Source organism: Eublepharis macularius, chromosome 18, assembly GCF_028583425.1.
Source record: "Eublepharis macularius isolate TG4126 chromosome 18, MPM_Emac_v1.0, whole genome shotgun sequence".
Classification (NCBI taxonomy): Eukaryota; Metazoa; Chordata; class Lepidosauria; order Squamata; family Eublepharidae; genus Eublepharis; species Eublepharis macularius.
The window spans coordinates 40078700-40101594 of record NC_072807.1 but is presented as its reverse complement, the minus strand read 5'-3'; the positions used below and the strand labels follow the sequence as shown (position 1 = coordinate 40101594).

At 53.8% G+C, this 22895-nt stretch overlaps 1 protein-coding gene across 1 annotated transcript; it reads left to right on the top strand.

Annotated features, from left to right (window-relative positions):
- The first annotated feature begins 307 nt into the window (after positions 1 to 307).
- LIPC (lipase C, hepatic type) lies at positions 308 to 21050 on the top strand. The gene is made up of 9 exons (XM_055002394.1): positions 308 to 451; positions 13092 to 13279; positions 14320 to 14499; positions 15360 to 15477; positions 16565 to 16798; positions 17004 to 17246; positions 18665 to 18785; positions 19774 to 19992; positions 20824 to 21050. Exons 1-9 carry the CDS (start codon positions 370 to 372, stop codon positions 20930 to 20932), a joined length of 1494 nt encoding a protein of 497 aa, XP_054858369.1. The 5' UTR covers positions 308 to 369; the 3' UTR covers positions 20933 to 21050.
- Positions 21051 to 22895: the final 1845 nt, after the last annotated feature.

The following is a 22895-nucleotide window of genomic DNA, read 5'->3' as shown; positions in this document are numbered from 1 at the left end:
CAGGGGCTCTGCTGCGGCCTGCCCACCACAGGGTATGTCCCCACCGCCCTCAGAATGTGTGGGAGCTCACAGGGGGAGGAGTGGGGGGGGCTGGGCTTGAGTTCGGAGCAGTCCTGCTTCTCCTTCCTCTGACGCTTCTGATGTGCCCAGGGAACCGGACAGGCTGGCAGGCAGCAACCACCGTTCCCTGACGCCCAGACAGCCTCTGCGGGTGGTTCCTTGGGGGCCCAGAGGTGGAGAGGGTGGTGGGACGGATGGAGCAGGCGCCCTTTGGATGGTTAATCATTAATGGGCCTCTGGGGTGGCGCCTGCTTCTTTCCTCTCTGGAATTCAGAGAGCAGCCCTCGCTCCTGCCTGGTAAGGCCAAACATGAGAGGCTCCCCAGTTCTCGCACTGCTGTTCCTCGTCTGTGCTGCTGCCCAGGAAAATCCTGCAGGCCGGAGGAGGAAAGGTGAGCAGTCCCCCCCACCCCACCGGGGGCCTTTGGGGGCTTTGCAGATGAGGCTCTTGTGGTTTGCTTGGCCCTCAAAGAGGGGGAGATGGAGCCAGGCCTAGTAAGAGGCAGGTCCTCTGTGGGAATCTGCTTGTAAGCGTCCCGTGGAAGAGGGAGGGCTGCAGGTGCCCTGGGTTTTGGGCTGCAGGGGGAGGTTGGGGGTAGAAAAGCCACCAGAGGGGGACAGAGCTGAGCCCCAAGCAGATTTTCTGCCCCCCCCCCAAGTGCATGTGCTGCTGATGCAGGAGAGGGAGGGTCCTGGCCGTCTTCGATCTACCGCTGTCGCCATTTAATATGCAAGTTGCAAAGCTGCGCTTCATGCTGTGGGGAAAAGAACTCACTGCAATCCTCTCCCCCAATTAATGCATCTGAATTGGGGTGGAAATTGGGAGGGGGAGGGCTCCTTCCACCATGCCCAGTCTGTGGGCCTCCATTCCTGCTGTGGCCTGATCCAGCAAGAGTTCTTTGGCACCAGTCTTTCCGATGCCATCGGGGGTCATCCCCAGGCTGTGCCCGTGGGCCACAGGAAGCCCCAGGGCTCAACATGCCAGAGCTCGCCTTTGAAGCAGAAGTTCTTGGGCAGCCGCCCTGCCTCCTCTGGCCCAGGGATGGCTTTTCCCTCTCAAAGCAGAAGTTTCAATCATTTCTTTCTATGCAAGGCTCAAAGCCTGGCCTACCATTTCAGAACCGCTGGCGGCTGGAACATGCAGCAATTGGCAAACCACAGACTGTTTCTCAGAAACCACCGTCCCTTAAAAGCATGCCCAGGAGACAGGCTGCAGGCATCAGCCATGGCTTTATTTTAGTGCTTAGGCATTTGGCTGCTTTAAAAAAATAGTGTTAACCCAAGAAAAGCACATCAAGATGAGAAAAAGGGCAGTGGTGGTGAGATGCGCCAGCCAAAGGGGAGACAGAAACCGAGCTCTCTCCGTTTCTTGCCCATTTCCGACAGGCTGTTCTTGTGCGCATTTTGTTCACGGAGAGAGGAGCTCCACCCATATCCATCCCAGCAACCCCAGCCTCTGCCGGCGGATGGTCTCCCCTTCCTCAGCAGCACTCCAGACAGGCATTGGCAGGGGTTAAGCCGGGTCTCGGAAAAGAGCTTGGCAGCAGGTAGCTGCGCCTGCAGCCATTTCCGAGCAGCTTAATTAAGTTTTCCTGGCAGTAAGTGGCTGGAGTGACAGAAGGGCCCATCTCCCTACATGTGCCAAGGCCAGCAGATGAAGTCCACCCCTTCGGCAATGGATCCAGATAAATTATGTTCTGATGGCACAGGACATGAAGGAAGAAGCCCATCAAACGAAACCTGCTACAATGTGCATTTAGCGCTGAAGAGCAAGCGAGGCCTGATACGCTCCACGGGGGGTCTTTGCAGCTGCTGGAAAGCCAACAAGTGGAGAGCAGAAGGAGGCAGAAACCAGAGCGGGGGCGGGGGGGGCTCGCCCCCATCCACAGCTCCCAGTGGGCTAGAGTTTGCCCTGCACTGGGAAATGGCTGTCTGAGAAACCACAGGGCACGCTTCTGCTCATGTACGCGGGGGCTGGGCAGGAGGCGCACGAGAGGCAAGGGGGCTCCCAGAAGACAAGAGAGCCCCTCCAGTGTCTGCTAGACCCAGCACTTCCTGGGGTGAGGTGGGGTCCGCCTGTGTTGCATAAAGGCCCGGGGGCTGAATTAACTGAAGTGTCAATGCTCATTGCTCTGGGAGAGCCACACTCGTACAGAACCCTCTCCTGGCAAGGCTTGCTAGCAAAGGATGGTTGACTCAGGAAGCTGCAGGTTCAAATTTGGTCCCTGCTGTGGTCTCACGTGGTAGTCTGCCCCCCTCCCCTCGCAGCCTGAAGCCAGCTTTGAGCTTCTGTAGCTGTCAGTGGGGCAAGATCCCCCCCACCCCTTCTCAATCCAAACTCAACATCCAAGAATGGAGTGGGGGCAGCCCAAGCTCCATCCCTTGAGGGGCTCGGGCCCTGTGCTGCAAGGGGCACGGAGGGGCTGCACATCATCAGAACTGTGTGTCCTTTTCGCACCGCCCATCAGGCGCTGGAAGTGTTCTGCAGATCCGTGCCCTTGAACGAGTGCCATTATTTCTGCATTGTCAAGGAAGTTGCAGTAGCTGATGAAACGCACGTCACCAGGAGCACTGATGAGCACTGAAGCGCTTTCCCTCTCTTTCAAGGGAAACCCTCAACAGGTGGAGCTATTTCTTTGCTTCGCTCACCTGTAAGGAACATTCTGGGTCCAGGAATGGAGACGTGTTCTGCTGGAGGATCAGGAAGGAATGGCCCTGCACAGCCCCCTGGCCTGATTTGGGACGAACGCAGCCCCCCGCCCGCCCCCCCCCGGAAACGGGCGCTCAGCCCCCTGCAGTGAAAATCGGCAGGTGGTGGAGCAGAGAGCTCTTCTCACCAGACGGCCGGGGGGAGTTCCGGTGGCGAGCAGGTGGCAAAGGGGCCTGTTTGGAGCATGCCGTTCTGCTCCAAAGCTGACAGCCCAGCCCTCATCCGGCCAGTCTCCGCTCCCTCCTCCATTTCCAGAAGCAAGAGAAACAGCAGAATTAATTAAATTTGTCTGAATTTGCCATTCAGTTCTTTTCCTTCCTGGCCTCCCGACTCCACATTCAATTATTCCAAACTCTGCAAATAAAAAATACTAGCTTGAGCATCTGAAATATGCACCCTGGTTAATTATGAATGGGCCAATTTGATTTCTCCCTTGGTCTTCAGGCTCTCCATTCAATTATTCCATAACCTGCAAATAAGAAATACTAACTAGAATCTGTGAAGTTTCTATCCTCATGAATTATGAATAGAGGGATTTAGCAGCAGCCAAATGGCAAATAAAGATTGTTCCTTCCTGAAAGAACAGAATATATCCCTCCGCCTTCACCCCCACCCCCTCTCCTTTGCAATCCACCACCCTGATTTTTACTATTCTAGCCCTTCCCGGCAAGAGGGGGAGGCTGAACCGGACACCGGACTTTGGATGCCTTTAAGATTGTCAGCAAGAACAAGGAAGGGCCGACATGCAGGGCCCAATCCACCAGAGAGACTTGAATTCTGGAGAGCTGAACCCACCAAGGAGAACAGCTCTAAGAATTGCCACATGGATAAAGTGTTCCCCCTAAAAAGTAACAGCGCCTCCCCCCCCCTGAAGCCCAGGCCTCTCCCAGGGCAATCCGGGCAGAGTCTAAGGGCTGGGCTCGTGGGGGTTCTGAGTTTTGTAGGGTTAGGACCGCTCTCCTCAGCCCCAGCAAATTCTGCAACCTTGAGTAGCCCATGTAACATTGTCTTCCCATTTTACAGATCAAGAACAGGGGCTGAGAAAGAGTAACTTGCTCAGGACAACTGAAAGAGTCCCTGGCAGAGGTGGGTCCCAATATACCGCAACCTCTGCTTGTGACTGCACTCCACACTGGTTGCTTTGCTTTGCACCCATCCAGGTGTCAGGTGAAACTTGACCCCAGACCTCTTACATTGATTCCCCTTGCTTCCAGCCACCATCCAGGCGTAGCTTTTCAAGTGATTGAAATCTGGATTTGATTTGAATGGTCGTTTGACGATTTTAAAAAGAGTGTTTTTACAATGAAATGCTGTTAACCACTTTGGGTGCTGCCTAGGAAAGGCAGGTGGTAGATGATTTAAAATAAATAAAGAGACCTCTCTGCCTGCCACTGGACATCGCCAGAGCTTACAGCAGGGAGTTCCATCAATGAAAAGTAGACATTGCATGAAGAATTGCTTCTTCTTCCTGGTCTTTCATTTGCTGCCGATACATTTCACTGGGTAGTTAGTTCCCAGTGCTAGCCTCAGGAACAGAGTCCAACAGGAGTCCTGTTATACATCACTGCATTAAAGAGAAAGCATTTTCTTGGAGGGGATCTCCACATTTAAATGGCCCTTCACACATCAGTTGGCAAGGCTAGGACCTAGAGATGCTAGGTTTCTGTCTGCGAGGAGTGTGTTTTGGGGAGGATGCGATTAAGCAAGTCACCTCCACCCCCATGCACACACCTGAAGCGGTACTGTCCAGAAAAAGCTTTGACTCTGCTGATCCGTCTGAACTGGCCCTCACCTTTGGCTAGTGAAAGGTTGTGGGGACCACTGCAGGCCGTCCATTAATCTTTAACTATGGGATTGTCAGGCTTCCATTCCAAAGGTTGCTCCGGAAAAGGCCAAGGAGGATGTCGGCCACTGACGGAATCCTAGCATTTTTCCCAGCATCCCCCCCCCTCCTCTGCCCCTTTGCATGCATACAAAACCGAGCACAATTTCCAAGGTGCCCCCAGGTCTTCCGCCCCTTCTGATTCCTCTTGAGTTTTCTTTTCTGATGACCAGAAGTTGCAAAAACTGCAGAAAATTACAAATGCAAAGCCTTCTTCCCTGTCATGCTCAGTCTGAAGAACAAAGGATATTTGGGGGGGCTGCAGTCGTGCCCGGGAAGGCCTTGCAGAACGCACTGAGCCCCGGGCACAAAGCGAAGCGGCCCGAGCCTTTCAGGGGGCAGCCTGACCCAGGGCCAGGGGACCACAGGAGCTGCTTGGAGCTGCAAAGCACCAGAGGGGGCCCGGGAAGCGCCATGGCCAGAACGCCGGGCACTTTCAAAAACTCCGGTGTGGAGGAAACCAGTGCAGGTTAGAGCACCATGTGAGGTTGAGGGGTTAAGCCAACCCCCCATGCTGTTTCCTCACTTAAAACTAAGGTTGGAATAAGGGGGAAATGTTGGTGGTGCCCACTGCAGCCTCCCCCTCCCCCTCCCCCTCCTGCCTAAGGGCCACAGTGCTTGCCTCCCACTGACCTATGTGCAGCTGCCCGCAGCAGGGCTGCCCCCGTGGCAATGCCTGCCCTGAGAAGCCCCCAGCAGCCGCTGCTGCTTAGAGGTTACACCAACCCGCAGAAGCAGCACTTCTGCCCGGCAGCCCCATGGCTGGAAGACTGCCAGGCCCACTCTGGGCCCCTTTGCAGCAGCCAAGGGCAGGGGGAAGGGGGCTTCCCGGGGAGAGCACCAGCACTCATGCTAGCCACGCACACAAAACTTAACACAGCACAGTCTGTACCAAGGACACTCGGGGGGGGGGGGGGGAGATAAAAAAAGATGTTCCGGTGGAAGTTATCGGATCAGTTCACACTTCCCCATGCTGGTGTAGGAGACGCGTTGCCAGAGTGTGATCCCCCCCCCCATCTGCCTCCCTCACGGGGCACGCACACGGAGAAGCCAGTTGTCATTCTTCCTCATGGGAGAAAACTGCCCGTGTGGACCTGCTCCTCAGCCTGGGCTTGTCCAAGACACTGGGAAGCCGGCGACGGAAAACCCAGGCGGTCCGTGCCCTGGAGAGAAATGGCCGGGTGGGCTGTTGCCCTGCAAGGCAGGCCCGCCTGTGCCCCACTCAGCCCCAGGAACGAACAGCGGCCCAACAGACCAACTCGAGCTCAACGCAAGGAGATGCTGCTCCTCAGGGGAAAGGCGGCCCTGGATTGGGGCACGGCTTGGCTCCTTTCTGCCCTCATCCATATGAAGGAGCGGCTCAGCTGCCTCCTGCCTTCCTTCCGGTGCCACCCAACCGCTGCAGCCTGAGGGGGTCTCCCGAGGCCTCCCTGCCAGACTGCCGCCCCAACCAGCTCTGCTCAGAACTGCCCACTGGCAGCAGCTGTCTGGGGAGGGGGGCGCGTTGTGAGGGCCATCCCCTTCTAGCCAGGAACCTTTAACTGGATTGGGCAGGAACCAAACCTGGGATTTTGTGCACACAAAGCATGTGCCCCCCCCGCCCCAGATGCCTCTGCCCGTTTCCGAACTTCACCTGCCTCCGGCTCTCATTTCTATCTCCAAAATAGCCCTTTCAAACTGATGCATTCTTTACAAACAAAATTTGTTCTCCCAAATATTTGCCTTCGCTCAGAACATGCCCTTCGGGTCAGCAAGCCAAGTTCAGCAAAAGAGCAACAAAATTGTCGGGTCAAAGGTATTCCCCATTTGGCCACATTGGCTTTTCCACATCAGGGGGGAATTTAACGTTCAGTGATACCCTGCCTTTCATCCCCCAGGGGGACCCGAAGAAACAACATTCTCCTCCACTGTATCCACACAACGGCCCCATGAAGTAGTCCAAAAGTCCCAAAGTTTATTACAGTCACAGGACCAGCCAGGCTAAACACAGTTTTAAAAGATGTTTTTTTTTAAAAAAAATGTAAGACGAATTAATACATAAAAGATAAGATCATATATATGCACAACAATACAGATCTCTAATTCACTTTCCAGCATTTAACATTTCCTTAGTCAGACAATTCTGCTTTCTCAGTGCTAATACACAAAATTCCGCAACTGCATAAGAAACCATTTTCTGACTATCTTCTAAGAGGTAGATCCGGAGAGTTTCAGGGCTGAAGTCAATATAGTGTTGCAATGGTTTAAATCTGGAAAGTAGGGGGATAATTATTTGAAGTCGTTCTTCTCAATAGCATACCTGTGAAGGAGTGTAAGCTGAGGGGGTGTGACCAGCCAAAGGTCGCCCCGTGAGCGTTCATGGCAGAGTGGGGATTCGAACCCAAGCCTCCCAGATCCTAGTCCATCACTCTTGTCATTGCACCACGCATGCTCAGTGCTACTTTGCTACTTGGCCACCGGATAAGCAGCCTGGATCCCAGCAAGGGATCTTTGGCCCGGACCTCCTCCTCTGCTCATTCATGGTGGCCACTGGCTAGGTTTCAGCCAAGCAGGGAGAAACAAGAGTGGAGTTTTGCTCATTTTTGCAAGAAGCTGTGAGGTTGTGCTTTTGCAAAGAAAAATAGACTGCAAAAGTGTTTCCCATCTGCATCCCACCCCCCATGCCATAGGGCTGGTCTTGCCACGGGCAGTGTGAAGTTGCATCAGGCAACACTTTGCAGGCGTGGGATTCTGGCGGGCACTTGGCCTCTGCTCCGAATCTTTAATTGCAAGCAAAGCTGCCAGTGAGCAACTGAGTTGAGTGGCACTGACCCACAAAGGAATGGCCACTATTGCATACTGGCAAAGGCCCTCTTCCTTGAGGGAAGGGAGGTTCTTGGGCTGGTGTGGAATGCAGCCAGAACACCAGGAGATGGTCAGCCATCAGCTCCAGCTCTCAAGTAAGCAGAACAAATTCTAAAACAGGTCAATAACTAATATGTCTCACCCAAGTTAATGGCCTCCTGAAAAAGCAGAAGGAACTGCAAAAATTAGGAGACGTGCGTGTCCTACAAGCAGCACGCTATTAGTTGATTAATTGCATTGATTAATTGTAGTTGTTGCCAAGTCTTTTTAGAGCAATATTCTCCCCTCCTCCTTCCTGTTGTAAAATTAAAAGCTTTCGTTTATTAATTGCACTAATAAATCAATAAAGGTGGCATTTGTCAGGAGACCAGAAACCCTCCCGAGCTTCGGCTTGGGCCCTGAGATTGGCAGGCCTGCTAAAAATACGCGGCACTTGGTGTTGGGCTCTGCTGGTTTCAAGAGGCTGCCTAGAAAGCAATGCTTCCCAGGAAAGGATTCGGGCACGGGAGCCCACTGTCACTCAGAGCCAGATGCTGTGCCTAGCAGAGGTTTCCCAGCGGGTGACACAACCCTGTGATCTCTTGTGAGACCCCCAAGCAAGCACATCCTTGCTTGGCATAGACCCAAACAGTTCTCTCCATCTAGGGCCTCTGCTTAAGAAAGGGGTGCCGAGACATTTTTGCCGCAACTTCTGGCTGCAGAGGCCAGAGGCTGCATTGCAATGTGGTTCAATGAAATATGTATGCGCCTGCTGATTCCGGTGACCTCGTAAAAATGTTTCTCCTTTATTACATTAAAGACAGGCTGTTGAGTAGTTCACAATATTGCCGCAAAATGAAAAAGAAGGGAAAACGAGGCTTTGAACACCATCAACAGAAGGGGCAGCTTTATGACACCAACGTCCGTATCTGTGGAAGAGTTGATGCTAAAAATAAAGCCCCTAAAGCACACTAAAGAGGCAACTGCCATTTGGTGGCAATGGCACCATTGCTCTTCCCGGGATGTGCGTATTTCAGCACTTTGCACAGTAACTTGTGGTCCAGGAATCTGCTAGGTCAAACCAATGGAAAGAGGCACGTTCTGGCTGGAGGAAGGTCTCCAGTCCAGTCTACTCAGAAGCATCAAAACAAAGTCTCAAGGGAAAGCTCAAGACTTCCAGATTTAACCAACTGTGCAGGTGAGAGTCCTGTTGAGCTGAACATGTGAGGCGTGGGGCACTTTAGACCTCCTTCTGCACAACAGCCAGGAAGCACCCCCCCCCATCCCACTTAAACCAGAGACTCCAAAGGAAGCATTTCTCTGATTGCAAACCAGGATGAAGCGTGCCCTAGATGCTTGCCTAGGGAAGTAATGTACTTAGTTGGACTCCACTCCCAAGAGTGCCCTGCCGTGATAAGTGCCTCAAGACTCCCATCACCCCTGGCTGGCTTACCTAGATCGCCCCCCCTCCCACCACCAAGGCAGAGTGATCCAGAAAACCAGCTCTCCGAGGCCAAAAGACCTCCATCCCAGGGCAACCAGGGCTCGGGCAGACTAGCGCAGCTGGTGGCTACGTAGTGTATACCCGTTGACGTTCTGGAGACTGAAATGGGGAGGGGAGCTGTTTGGAATGCCCCTCTTTGCACCCTAAGCCGCCTCCTGCCACAACACATGGCTGAGGTCTCGATGCCTCCTGCTTCCTCTGCCCCACTCCAAGAAAACGGTCAGCAGCCCCCCAAGAGTTCCTCATTCCAGGGCACCCCTGGAGCAGATTAAGGCAGCGTACCCAAGCTAGAGCAGGCCGTGCTTCCCAGGCGCCACCCTAATGGGAGAGTAAATATATAGGACAAATTACAGGAGAAACACCAAATGAGATTCCCTAGCGCAAGCCTTAAGTGCACAGCATTTTTCAGCTGCAATTGTCGAAATTGGCACAAGTAACGTTTTGCAGCAGCACCACTGGAATTGCTGCCGCTGCTGCTCTGGGGAAGAGTGCAGGGGTAGCAGGAGCAAAATAACCGGGGGGGGGCAGGGAGAGGTGAGCTCTGACCCGCACACGAGCGCTCTCCACAGAACAGCCCAAAGGACAACAAACCACCTCTTGGGTGTTCCAGGTTGGGGGAGAAGCTTTTTTTAAAAAAATCTGGAACTTGCAATGATGGAAATGCTTCATTTGTCCTTTGAACACCAGTCCCTAAAAAAAACTGGCCAATGCGCTTGAACACTCTGCTGGGTGCCAATTCCTCCAGGGGAGGGGAGGGGGAGCGCTTCCGTACCTAAATCCGCTTGCAGCCCTTTGGCCTCTCTAGGCCAGTCTTGGCTCCTCCGCCTCAGCCTGGCCTTGGTACCACTGCCAGCCCTAGCACATCCCCCTCCCCTTCAAGAGCAAGCACCCCAGAGGCAAAGACCACCGCCAACTGTGAACACCAGGACAGGCACTTAAGGCTCTGGCTCCTGTGGCTCACAGAACCGACTCAGCCCCAACCTGTGCATGGCACCAGCATCCGGCAGAAGCACTTCAGGCCACTTGCAAGGCCAGGGGGAGGCCAGCGTTTCCTGCAAAGCTTGCTTCCCTGCACGATTTCAAGCGCAGCCCTGCCAGTGTGTTTCCCTCTCCAACTCTGCAATGCAGATACTGCGCTGGATCAGTGGCTTTTCAGTCATTTCCGCTGGCACTTGGCACGGCACAAGACTACCTTGTGGTGAGCTCATAATACAGCTGGAGACAGCCAAGCAGTGCAGCAGGGGAAAGCGACTCCTGGCGAGCAGAAGCTGCCAGACTTGAAAGTGCCCCCCAAACTCCTGCAGCTCTGGAGAGCCGCTGCACCGTCCTCTGGAAACCCCACTAAGCTCATGAAAAAGCAAAATGGGCTTCTTGGGGGAAGGGGCTGCGGGGACAAGCCAAACCAGGGCGGCTTCCCCAAGTGTGCAGCCACTTTCCCCCTTCCAGAGGGAAGCACCAGCATGCCGGTCAGCTCAGGCTTGCTCACTGGCACCAGCGCCACTCCAGGGGGCGGGCACCAGGTGACACTTTCGAGCACCCGCTCAGCCTGCTGGGCTGGCTCCTGTTGAGAGGGATTCCTTCTGCCGCTTCAGCACAGACCCTGCCACTCCCAGAAAGTTCCCGGCTGGGTGAAGCATCAGCTTCCCAGGACCCCTCAGACGGAGAGGAAGAGAGAGGAGCTTTAGCCCCTCTATTTATAACCTCAGGAACCAATCGGGCTCTGCAGGGCTCGGCCCAATCAGGAACTGGGAGGCAGCGCCACCGGCCTATAAGATGCTTCAGCAGCAGCAGCACTTTTTACATGATCAAATCGGAGCAGCTGCTGACTGGGTGATTGGTGGAGGCAGGAGTGCAGCCAGGCCTTCTGGGAAAGATGCACAGTCCTGGGCATATGCAGAAAAACTAACTATAAGCAAGAGGAAGTGCTGAGCTGGGAGAGGCTGCAGCGCCTCACTGAAGCTTGTGCCTCTGTGGTCTCCTCTGCAAGGTGCTGTTTTCCAGGAGGCTCCCTCTCCGGCCTCCCTGCTTATGGGAAGAGGGGTAGGTTGTGCCTCTGGGAATCCAGCTTCCTTCTTTCCCTCCATCCTGTGTCAGCAGAGGAAGTGTTTCACTAGACCACCATTCCAACGTTCAGCTGTTCCCGCGAAGCAGCCTGTTTGTCTTTTGAGCGTGGGAAAAGAGCAGCTCTGTGACTGCCTAAGCTCTGCTCCTCACGTGTGCTCTGAGGCGTGCATGGAGCTCTGCTGTGAGCAGATTTTCCTTGTCTGCTTGGCGCAAGCTCAGGGGCCCTGCACAGACATCCAGTTGTGTGTGTGGCACTTGGAGGAAAGAATAAAAGGTGTTCTACAGGGCGTGTGTGTATGGAGGGGGGGTGCTTACTGTGTGCGCACTGGGCCCCCTGACCAGTAAGAGGTTGCTCGACCAGGGTGCTTCTAAAGAAGCAACAGCCTTAAATAAATGCAGTTTTAGCCTAAAGTTTTATTTTAATTAACGTGATGAAAGGAATAGATTTGTTTGTGTTTACAGCTCACAGCTTGCCTTCTGGCTTCACGCAGCTCCTGTTCCAATGGTTGGCTGTGTGGATGAAGTCTTGCTAAAGGGGCAACAGAGTGCAAATCACATTAATGTGTCAGAAATTAAAGGGGTGCTGAATGGAGAGGAATCATTCAGGCCGAGCGCAAGGCAGGCGCCAGAAAATAAGTGGGTGGTGATTGGAGCTGCTTTTGAGACACCCCCGCCTCGCATTTAAGACGGAGGATTCCAGCCCTGCATAACAGCAGCCAAAAGAGGAGAGAACATGTGCGCCATCTGAGAAACTCCGGAGAGCAGGGCTGTCTGCCGCTTGGTGAACCCAGGTGGCGCCAAGCACAAAACCCACATGCTCTGGAGGCCTGCAGGAGACAGATCAGCACCCCCCAGAGAAGGCTCGAGCCAACAGAGGCCCAGCCCATCACCTCCCACTATCTCGGCCTTCCCCCAAAGGCCTCCCTGCTGTGGTTTGCTTTGCACGTGGCATTCAGAGCCCACTGAAGGAGAAATCGCCCTGCAGATGGATCACAGCTCCTTCGCAGGAAATTCCTGCAAGGAGCTCCAGACGGCACACAGCGTTCTCCCCTCCACAACTACCCTGCAAGGCAGGCCAGCTACGTATCACTAGAATAGCGACATTCAAAATATTGCCTAATGCCAAATACTAACCACAAAACAGCAGGATTTGAATCCAGTGGCACCTTAGAGACCACTAATGTTTTCAGAGTGTAAGCTTTCGAGAGTCAGAGCTCTCCCTTCAGGAGCTTTGACTCTTGAAAACCTTGCTGGTCTCTAAGGTGCCACTGGACTCAAATCCTGCTGTTCTTCTGCAGTCCGGCATAGTTATCCACCGCAAACCAACTACAGAATATTAGAGAAAGACTTTTCTTCATAAGCTAGCCACCCAATCCATGCCCACAGGTGCCAAGGGTTTTTAAGCCCCCCCCCAAAAAAACTTCTCTCTTCCTCGGCATGCTTAAGTGGCGGCAGCTGCCGCTACTCTGTGGCTCCCAAATCTTGGTCTTGACTGCTCATGCGGCTGTGCTGATATATATCAATTTGTGACGGCCTTAATAACTTCCTTTTTGCGGCAATTCACAAAGGACTTGATATAATATCTACTAAGGAAATTAATCCTTAGATGGTTACTGCAACCCCTACAATGCGCACAAGCAAAACTGCCAGTCAGCCCAGTGCCCCTTCGGACAGAAGGTTGCTCTGGAGAGGGTGGTCTACCTCCGCTATGGAACAGCATACCCCTAGGGTTAGAAGAGCCTTACTTTTCGTCTTATGCATAGCCTGGTTTAATATCTTAGAAGACCACCTTCTTTTTTTAAGAAGCTGGGCCAAAATGTTAGCCTGTCTGAAGAAATCAGAAGTATTACAGCAATTTCTCTGCATGTCCAGTTGGTGATGAGACCTGTTAATCAATCAACCCCCTTTAAAACGCACAAACAGGAAACGAACACAACCAACGGAGGGTTCCTAAATTTGCTTTGGGTTGACTGCACGGCTTCTGCCCTTTGTTAACCCCCTGTAAAGGTTTGTGATTTGAGCACCCATAACAGTTGCCTCTCTTTCCAGGGCCTCTGGGATCGCAGCTGCCACACCTCCAAAGGAAGAGTAACCGCCACGGCACAGACACCCGATTCTTGCTGTACTCCAACACAGCAGAGGAAAGCTGCCTGATCGAGTTCCAGCAGCTGCTTACTCTGGAGAAATGCCACTTCAACGCCTCTCTTCCGCTGGTGATGATAGTCCACGGCTGGTCGGTAGGTTCCTTTTTCTGTTCTGTTGAGGAACGTGCCTGGAGTGGGATGTCAGAGCTCCGGCGCTGCTCCTTCCGAATGAATGCCCACCACGGTATCTGGGTGGGGCTGCCCGTGAACAGCATTCCACTCCCATTCTCACATTGCTGTTTCTGGGCGAAAGACAACGTTGGTTTTAGCTAAGGAACAAAATTCAACTCCAGTAGCGCCTTGCAGACCAACAGGGCATAAAGCTTCAGTGAGTCAAAGCTCCCTTTGTCAAAAACCAATGAGAATGAAGGTCCATCAAGACCTTCTATCAGAAGGTGGGAAGAGAGTGGCAAGAAGGCCAGGAGGATGCAGAGCTGTGATGCAAGACGCAGTTGGCTTAATTAGAACGAGGAAATAGGCATAGGGGTGGGGGAAATGCAGAAAACTAGCCGCCCCTGTAACGAGTTAAGAACGCTACGTCCCTATTCAGCCCTAGGGGGGTCTTGAATGAATCCTGGTTCAGCCATCTAGTGTTGAATTCGCCCCTTCAAAGTTCTCTGGGAGGACTGCCACTCTTAGAGCAGTCATGGAATGGGCAGGGAGATCGAAATGTTCTCCGACTGGTTTCCAAGTACCGTAAGATTTATGTCTGTAAGACAGACCAGTAAGGACTGGCCAGTTTGTCTGATGCGGGGCGCAGCAGGCGTTGTTGACGCTTGGTGGTGTATATTAAGTTAAAAGATGAGCAAATGAACAAACCTGGGATGGTTTTAGCCAAGAACACCCTAAGAGAGTTTGCCGCTGGGGGAGGGCTCTGCTCTTTGGACCCCTTTGCTGGAGGTTGGCACCTCAGAGGGAAGCGCCACTACTGGCAAAACCCAAGCCCCTGTGTCGAAACAGCCTTCATTTCAATGGGGGGGGGAACTAACATGAGAGCCAGGCTCTCCTCCGCCACCCCCAGGCAACCCCTGTGGCCTTGGGCCAGGGCCAAGAACGTGGGGTCTGGCCAGCCAGCTCCGAGCCAGGGGGCTTTGGGCACGCTCTCTCCAGGAGTGCTCTTGCTGCGCCCACAGGTGGATGGAAGACTGGAAGGATGGATCTGGAAGCTGGCTGAAGCCCTGAAATCTCACCATGTGCAAACCAATGTGATCATAGCGGACTGGCTCACACTTGCCTATCAGCATTACCCCATTGCAGTGCAGAATACACGGGGGGTTGGCCAGGAAATCGCTCGATTCCTAGAATGGCTGGAGGTAAGCAGAATTGCTTTTAAAAAACTCCCCCCGCCCAATCTCCAACAGCTTCCAGCTGTTCTGCTAGGAAATGCTGTGTCAGTCACCTGTGCGGCACTGAGATGGCTGCAGCAGCTTAACAGGGATCCTGCTGGGCAAATGGCCTGAGGAGCAGGCAGAGATGCAGCATTTTGTGTTTTGGAGGAGATCTGTTGGTATCCAAAGTCTGCAACACACCAGCATCTCAGGGGGAAAGCAAGCCATTGCTGAAGGGCCACCAGCAACAAGGGTGCCAGTTCACACCACTGGAAAGGAGTCTTCTTTCCTGCTGAAGAGCAATAGTCCAGTAGCACCTACAAGACTAACAAAATTTGTGGCAGGGTAGGAGCTTTCGTGAACTGGCACTAAAACAGACCTCTTAGGGGGGCTTTATAGCTGCAAGGCGGCTTCTATTGGTGAAACCAGACCAATGCTGCTCAAGCAGCTTCCTGCCATTCTTGTCCAGCAGAGGGTGCCCTTTGCCCCGTATCCATGCAAAGGTCTCCTGCTCTCTCCAAAGGACTCCCCTGCCTTCTCTTCTCCCCTGTCGCCCCTTTTGCCCAGAATGGCCGTTCGCAGCCTGTGCACAATGCCTGCCCCCGCACTTCTTGCAAATCCTTCCTTAGAACGCACCTGTCCCCTGTGGCGTATACGCACCTTCCCCTAAAGCAAGGTTGCCACAGCATCTGGCACAAGCACGTCCTACCACGGGTGAGCCTTCCCTTTTAGACAGCCTGCTCCTTGGGGCAGGGACCCTCTTCGCTGCAGAGCACCAGGCGCAGGGCTGCGTTTTTGTGTGCGCCGTTGTCAGAGACCTCCCTCCCTCCTTCACCCTCTTCTAGGACTCCATCCAGTTTTCCAGAGGCACGGCTCATCTCATTGGCTACAGCCTGGGTGCTCACGTCTCCGGCTTTGCTGGCAGTTTTATTGGGGGTGGAAAGAAGATCGGCAGAATCACAGGTGAGAGAGAAGCAGCAGCTGCCTCGTCTACGTGATATCCACTCTTCTCTGCAGTGGGCCACCATAGCTGCACTGCAAATAGCCAAGGTTTCATTTTTACTGTTCATATTTCTGTGTATCTAATCCATCATACATAGAGGCAATACACTGGGATATTTATGTACATAAAGGAAAAGGTCGTCTCCTGTGCAAGCACCAAGTCATTACTGACCCATGGGGGGGACGTCGCATCACGACGTTTTCTTGGCAGACTTTTTACGGGGTGGTTTGCCATGGCCTTCCCCAGTCATCTACACTTTAACCCCAGGAAAGTGGGTACTCATTTTACCGACCTCGGAAGGATGGAAGGCTTCCGCTGGGATCAAACTTGGGTCATGAGCAGAGCTCGGGTTGCAGTAGTGCAGCTTACCACTGTGCGCCATGGGGCTCTCATTTATGTACATATTAAGAGGAAATTTCTGTACTTTCCAAACAAGACATTAAAAACCTTTGGGGCTCCCCCCCCCATTGTGAGTTCATTTGGGGTGGGGGTTCTGCTCTTTTTGCCTCTGCTTTCCCCCACGTATTTCAACACATGCCCGTCTTCTAGGGGATGGATCAGGTAGGTACATGTACACAGGCGTTCTCTGTGGTGGCCCCTACCTTGTGGAGTGGCCGACCTGCAGAGGTCAGGGAAGCTCCCGCTCTCCTGGCTTTCCGCAAACTATGCAGAACTGAATTATTCAGGAGGGCTTTTTACTCAGAGAGGAGGGCTGTCCGGTAAGGAAGTGGTTTAAGAGGGTAGGGCGACCAAGGCAGAGAAACACTGGAGGGGCTGATACACCAAGTGGGTAACAACCCAGAGGTTGTGGACAAAGGCCCAGGATAAGGATGGTGCAGGACAGGGAGCCACAATGAAGCGAGAAAAGCTTGGCCCAGTGCTCCGGGGTGACTCTGGGTCACAGGTGGGTGGATCGGGGCCTACGGTCCCCTGGGATTCTCTGCCTGAGTCAGCAAAGCTTCCTGATAAGACCCGTTTCCTGGCATAAATTCAAAGCAGGCACGGATGCCTGTCTCTCCCCCCCCCCACCTATTTGCATTTCTGCAGGCCTTGATCCGGCTGGCCCCCTCTTCGAAGGCATGTCTCCGACGGACCGCTTGTCGCCAGATGATGCGGACTTTGTAGATGCCATCCACACCTTCACCCAGCAGCACATGGGCCTCAGCGTGGGCATCAAGCAGCCAGTTGCTCATTTTGACTTCTACCCCAACGGGGGAACTTTTCAGCCTGGCTGCCACATCATGCACGTCTATGATCACATTGTGCAGTACGGAATCACAGGTGAGGCAGAAGAGGTGCGCTCGGTCTTGGTAGGAGGCGGCGCAGGGGCCCAAAGGCAAGCAGAACAGGGCCCTGTTCCAGGGCGTTTTGCAGCACTGGCCTACACTGCAGAGCTCTTGTATGGATTCTCTCAGAAAGCAGCCGCCAGAGCCGTCCGCTGATCTGCACTCTTAGCTAAGTTCTGCCACCCCCTTTGTTTCGACAGGGCTCACGCAGACGGTGAAGTGCGCCCACGAACGGTCCGTGCATCTGTTCATTGACTCCCTCCGACACAGCGATAAGCAAAGCATGGGCTACGGGTGCAAAGACATGCAGACCTTCGACAAGGGCCAGTGCCTCAGCTGCCGCAAGGCCAGGTGCAACACCCTGGGCTACCACGCCCAGAAGACGCGGGTGCCCCGCAGCAAGCGGCTCTTCCTCAAGACCCAGCCCCGCACGCCCTTTAAAGGTGGGTGCCCGTGGGCACTGCCCGCCCAGCACGAGAACAAGGCGGCCTTCCACACGTGAGAAAAGTCGCTCGGTGTTACCAACGCGTCTTCTTCACAGGTTGTCTGTCTCTCCCCCCCCACCCCCTGCCATCTTTATTGTAGACGGGAGGAGAGTTTGCTAGTTGTTCCCCCCACCCCCACTGGGCTTCTGGTTTTATCTGCACACGGACTAAGGTCAATTTTAATCCCCCTCCTAGGAAGTTTCTATAAAAGTACTTTTTTAAAAAAGCCCGGATCCTATCTATCTGCTGCCGGCCAGGCCAGGCCCTGCCCCGGGGCTTGCTGGGGTGCCTCAAGAACGGGAAGCAGCGCAGAGGGAGAAGCCACGCCCCTCCCTGAGACTATGCCGTTTTTACTGGGCACCCTGGCATGTTCAAAGTATCTTCACCTATGTTATCTAGGCCACCACTAGAACAAGAGGGAGGCTGGCCTATATTACTTCCCCAATTTTGGAGATGGGGCGGGGGGGCAGAGAAAAGCCAGGAAGCCACCTGCTTCAGGCAGAGCTCAAGGAACATTCGCTCCACTTCTTTCCCCAATGGAGAACCAAAATGGCTCACTCAATACAAGTTAAACAAATGGAATCTACCAAGAATATGCCAAATCTTGGGCCGGTTCGGGATCCAGCGGCCACTTTGAGAGCCATGGATTAAGAGCCCTTTGGCTCCCCCACACCCAGGTTCAGTACCTGCAATCACAGCGTTTGCGGTGGCAAGATTTGAACCTGGGACTTCCTGGTTTACTGATGAGTCATTTGGGCATGAAGCAAGAGGCCCAATTCTCTGCTCCTTCCCCCACTGGATTTTCATTCCAAATTCAGCTTGCTGGGATTGGTGCCACAATCTCAAGAATGTTCAGATAGCTGAAGGCCAGCGTCCAGAACAAGAGCCGCCTTTCACTGTAGCTGGTGGGGAAACAGAGCCCTGTTCTTTCAGACTCTATCAAGTGATCTGCTAGGACTTTCCCCGAAACGTTGCAAACATCATGTGAGAAATGCAGAGGCAAGAGGGGAAGCCCCCACCCCACCAGACCCCCACAGCCCCGGACTTTTTCAAGTGGAAAAGCAGCAGGGATTCATTCCGGAAGTGTGTGTGTGGGGAGGGGGGGAGGCTTAGCACAAGGTCCGCCACAAAGTTCTCCTAGGAAAGCCCCACAGCAATGAACGGGAGCCATGCTGGAACCCCTCCTCGCTCTTAGCCGACAACGTTCTTCTATGTGGAAGCAAGCGGACTTGCACTTGGAGCAAAGACGGAGCTCGCTTTCACACCGAGTTCAGGCTCTGGCACGGGGAGAGAACAGAGCGCCCCAGAGTGTGAACCCGCCCCCCCCCATGTTGATCTAATTCTTGGCTCCCCTGCCGTTTTTCTTCTCCCCACAGTTTACCACTACCAGTTCAAGATCCATTTCATCAGTGAATTCCAGGAGAAGCAAATCGATCCAACGTTCACCATCTCTCTGACAGGCAGCCAAGATGATGTTGAAAACCTCTCCATGACTCTGTGAGTAGTGGGCCTCGGCCTCCGTGCCCTGTCGCTTAGGCCTCCAGGGCAGCTGGCTGGCCAGTGTGTGAGGCAGGAGGTTGGAAGAGATGGACCCTCACTGGCCTGATCTGGCAGGGCTCTTCTGGTATTTCCCAGAATGGGTAGCCCCCTTGCTCCCTTCCCCTTAGACAAATCCTTCTACGTGCCTGAGCCATGCACGGGAACAAGGGGGGCTGGTTTAAGCAGGCCTCTGGCGGGAGAGCTGGGCTTTCCTTCTCGCTCTCCCACCTCATCTCTTGCAGCAATGCAGATGGTGGGAATGCCCCACCCCAGGAGTAGCGTGAATCATGCATGACTGGGCCCCTGCATGGGCCACAACGGCCTTGTGCACAGCCTATTCTTTGTTGTTGGGAGCACGGCCAGGCACCGAGATGACGGGTGGCTGTAAGGGGCAGCATCCCATTTCCTGGAAGGGGAAGAGCAGAACAGAGCTCCCCCCAAGCACTCCTCTGAGATCTGAGTCTGCAGGCGGGTCTTCAAGGAGGGCACACCAGGGTCATTCCCTGCTCCCTCCAGGATAGCAGCAGTACAGCAGCTGGCAGACACTCCGTGCCCGAGGGCCCCTGGAAAGGCTGCTGCAGATCCAGAGAGAACTGGGACGGGAGGGGAGGGGGACCAGTGGCCAGCCTTCCAAGGAGACCAGAGGCCCCCACACCAAGGAGCTGGGGCCTGAGCGGCTGTATGGCAGCTGGTTGCGCCAGATTCCCCCTCACCTCCCTTGCCAGGCCAAAATCTCAGTGGGAGTTGCTTGCAGGTTCTCCTTTGGAAGAAAAGGAGCGGGCCTGGAGAACATCTGCATTGCTTCCTTCTGAATTCATCTGTGGTCATTTTCTCTTTTGACTTGGCTGCTCTAGCTAAGAAACAAAACCAGGCAGTGGGTTCTTGTCCGGGTTGTAAGCCCAGCCAGCATCTCGATGCTTCTCTCTCTCCCTCCCTTCTCCCCCAGGGTTGAAGGCATTAGTGGAAATAAAACCTACACTTTCCTTGTCCCTCTGGATATTGATATTGGTGAGCTGATGATGATCAAATTGAAATGGGAAGGAATTGCAGTTTGGGAAAACATCTGGAACACCGTGCAAACCATCATCCCGTGGAAAAAGAGGAACCACAAGCCAGGACTGATTGTGAAGAGCCTGAAAGTCAAGGCGGGAGAAACGCAACGGAAGTAAGCTGGGCCAACTGACTGCAGGCGCATCAGGAAGAGCCCTCAAGGAGGCGGGGGGAGGGAGAACAGGGGACCCCACAACCAACCCCCGCCCTACATAGGGCCACCCTTGAAAATCGCTCGGAAGGTGCAACTGCTGCAAAAACTCTGCAGCGTAACTCCGAATGGGGCGAGGAGGGCGCAGGGGCATTCCCACCTCTGGCTCAATAGTGTGGGCCCTCCTTGCTACTGTGCCCAGTTTTAGGTGGGTGCCTGCCCTTTAGAGCCCTCAACGGGCACGGGGCAGCATCCCTCAGGGAATGGTGACTTCCGTACGTTCTCTTCTCCGGTCCCTCAGATGGCAGGAAGAGGGTCTGCTCCAGGCCGAGAACTGGCAAGGCTTAGGGAGCAGGGGCTGTTTGGTTTTGGCCCCCGCCCCCCACTCTGGAAATCCTTAGCGAAGGCGGTGTTCCACCAGCCAAAAGAAATGTTCCGAAAGGCCACTTCCAGATTTTGTCAGGGGCTGTGCACTCTTTCTGGTTTTAATTGCTTTTGCCATCAGCTGCTTTTATTGTGACGACGCATCGACAACTGCTCCCACCACAGCGGCCACCCTGGGCTTGTTACGATTTCCCCGTCTGCACACGCTGCTGTGCCACAACCAGCCTGGGTGGGGACGTTTTGATCGGAGGGTTTCGATTTTTTTAAAAATTTCCTGTGCTGCTGTTTGTAGAACGGGGAAGGGGCTTTCAATAGCATACATTGCTTTGGATACCCTCCCAGCAAAGGATGACTGGAAAATATCAGGAATAGCAAAAGCCAGTCAACTGTTTCCTTCTCTCTTCTGCCTAGGATGACCTTCTGCTCTCAAAGCGCTGATAATTCACACCTCTATCCAGGGCAAGAGAAAACATTTGTGCGATGCGAAGTCACCTCCCAATGGCTGAGGACACAGAGATGAGCGGGATCCGCTCAAGCCTGGAGCGGCCTCTCAAGAGCTGCTTCAAACCCTTTAAAAGAACATTTATTTTTAAAGTGTAGATAATATGAAAAATAAATAATTTACAAAACAAAACAGACCTCCCAAATACAAGAGATTGCATGTATCCAAGAGAAGGTTAATTAAGGAGATAAATAAAGAAGTGTGAAATCAGCCGTTAAAGAGGCCCAAAAATACGCCTCTCTGCAAAGAGCTGCAGCCAAGTAGGGACTGTTCATTATCGACCCAATTAATAACAGGAAACCATTTACCAAGAGCAAAGCCTGGGTCTGGCCAGTTCAGCCTACCAGCTTAGCAGGTTCTCCCCACGGCCTGCTTGGAGGGTGAGGAGGCTGGGAGGCTGGGGCAGGCTCCCCGATCCCCTGCCACGTCCTGTTTAAAACAGTAAGCTGGGAGAGGCTGGCCAGGCAAAACCAAGACCGGAAGGAGATGCCCCCTCCACCCCCCAGGGATGCTGTGAACACCCAGGAAGCGGGCTGGGCCCACCAGACCCCCCCAAGCAGCCTCAGCCCCGGGCCGTTGCCTTCCACGGCGGCCACGTGGCCAGGAGGATTCCCAGCACCTGCTAGAGACGGCTGAAGCACGTGGATCGGAAGACTTGGCTTCAGAAACTGTCCTTGCACACAGCTGTGCCAGGTGGCACATTCAGCAGGTGTGCCCAGAAGCCTCTACAGGGCCCATCTCTTCCCTCGTCCCCCCTTCTGCACTCAACCTCAACAACAAAGAACACCCCAGATGAACAAAAGACGCCAGCAAAATAACTCCAGAGCCAGCTGTTCCCTTTCTCTCGTGACGAGGCGTGTAGATGCCACGCAGGCTTCTCTGGGACGCCCACCTCTGGCTTAACACACATTTGCCAGGCATTTATTCCCCCCCCCCCATTTCTACCAACTGAAAACATAAAGGGCCCTCTCACCCTGAGCAACTAGAACGCCCCCCGCACCACTTCAGCTGCATACTGTGGAAATCTATACCGAGGGGTAATTTTAAAGGAATAAGAAGGCGGAGAGCCGGCCCGCTGCGTATTTGGAACCCAGTGCCTTCAAGCATCTTTTTAAACCTCTTTCCCTTTCAGCGGAAAAGACTTGGCTACTTTCTAGAAAAGGCACCCTGCTTAAGAGTTTTGCGAAATACCCTCCCCTGTGGAGGCCCTTTTCGCTGCAGCTGAAGCCATTTTTGTGGCACTGTGGGCGTCCCTGCCCTGGACAGTGGCTCCAGATGCGGAAAACAAAACGTTTAAACCCTACACTTTGAAAATCAAAGCAGAAATACACGAGAGGGAGAGCGGCCTGCCTTGGTCGTCAGTGTTAGAGAAAAGGATGCTTCACTGCCTTTTGGTTCCCTTCAGCCTATTCTGGGTATTTCTGTCTCCTGGACCCTGAAGAAGAAAACCCCCATTTTCCAGAGCAATTCAGCAAGGAAGACCGAAGCAGTACATTCACTGCAGGACGGCAGAGGCACCAGTTCACAAGCCAGTCTCCTCAGGAGCGTTTTGGCACCTCCACCCCCCCCCCCCGAGGTATCACACCATACCATCGTATGCGGTTGGAATTCTACTTAGTCCTCAAGAGCAGTTTCCCACGTGGAATGCACGAGTTGATCCGCAAGCAGCCAAACTCGAAGCTTCCCAAGATACGCAGATCCTGGTGAATGGATATCTGACCCCACCAGTGGGGCATTACTTTGCGATGCGTGCGCTTACAGGCCTTACAGAAACAAAAATTGCCCCCCCCCCCCTTAGGACTGGGCACCTGATTACTCAGAAATGACTGGATCGATTACTGGCACTGATTTGAGAAAGACGCTGGCTATAATAAACAGGAGCCCCACAGAGCAGCCAGCCAGACACACACAACTCCGGGCAGCATCTGCCCGTGATCCAATCCCTCAAGCTGATGCGTTGGCCAAAGCCTCTGGAGACAGA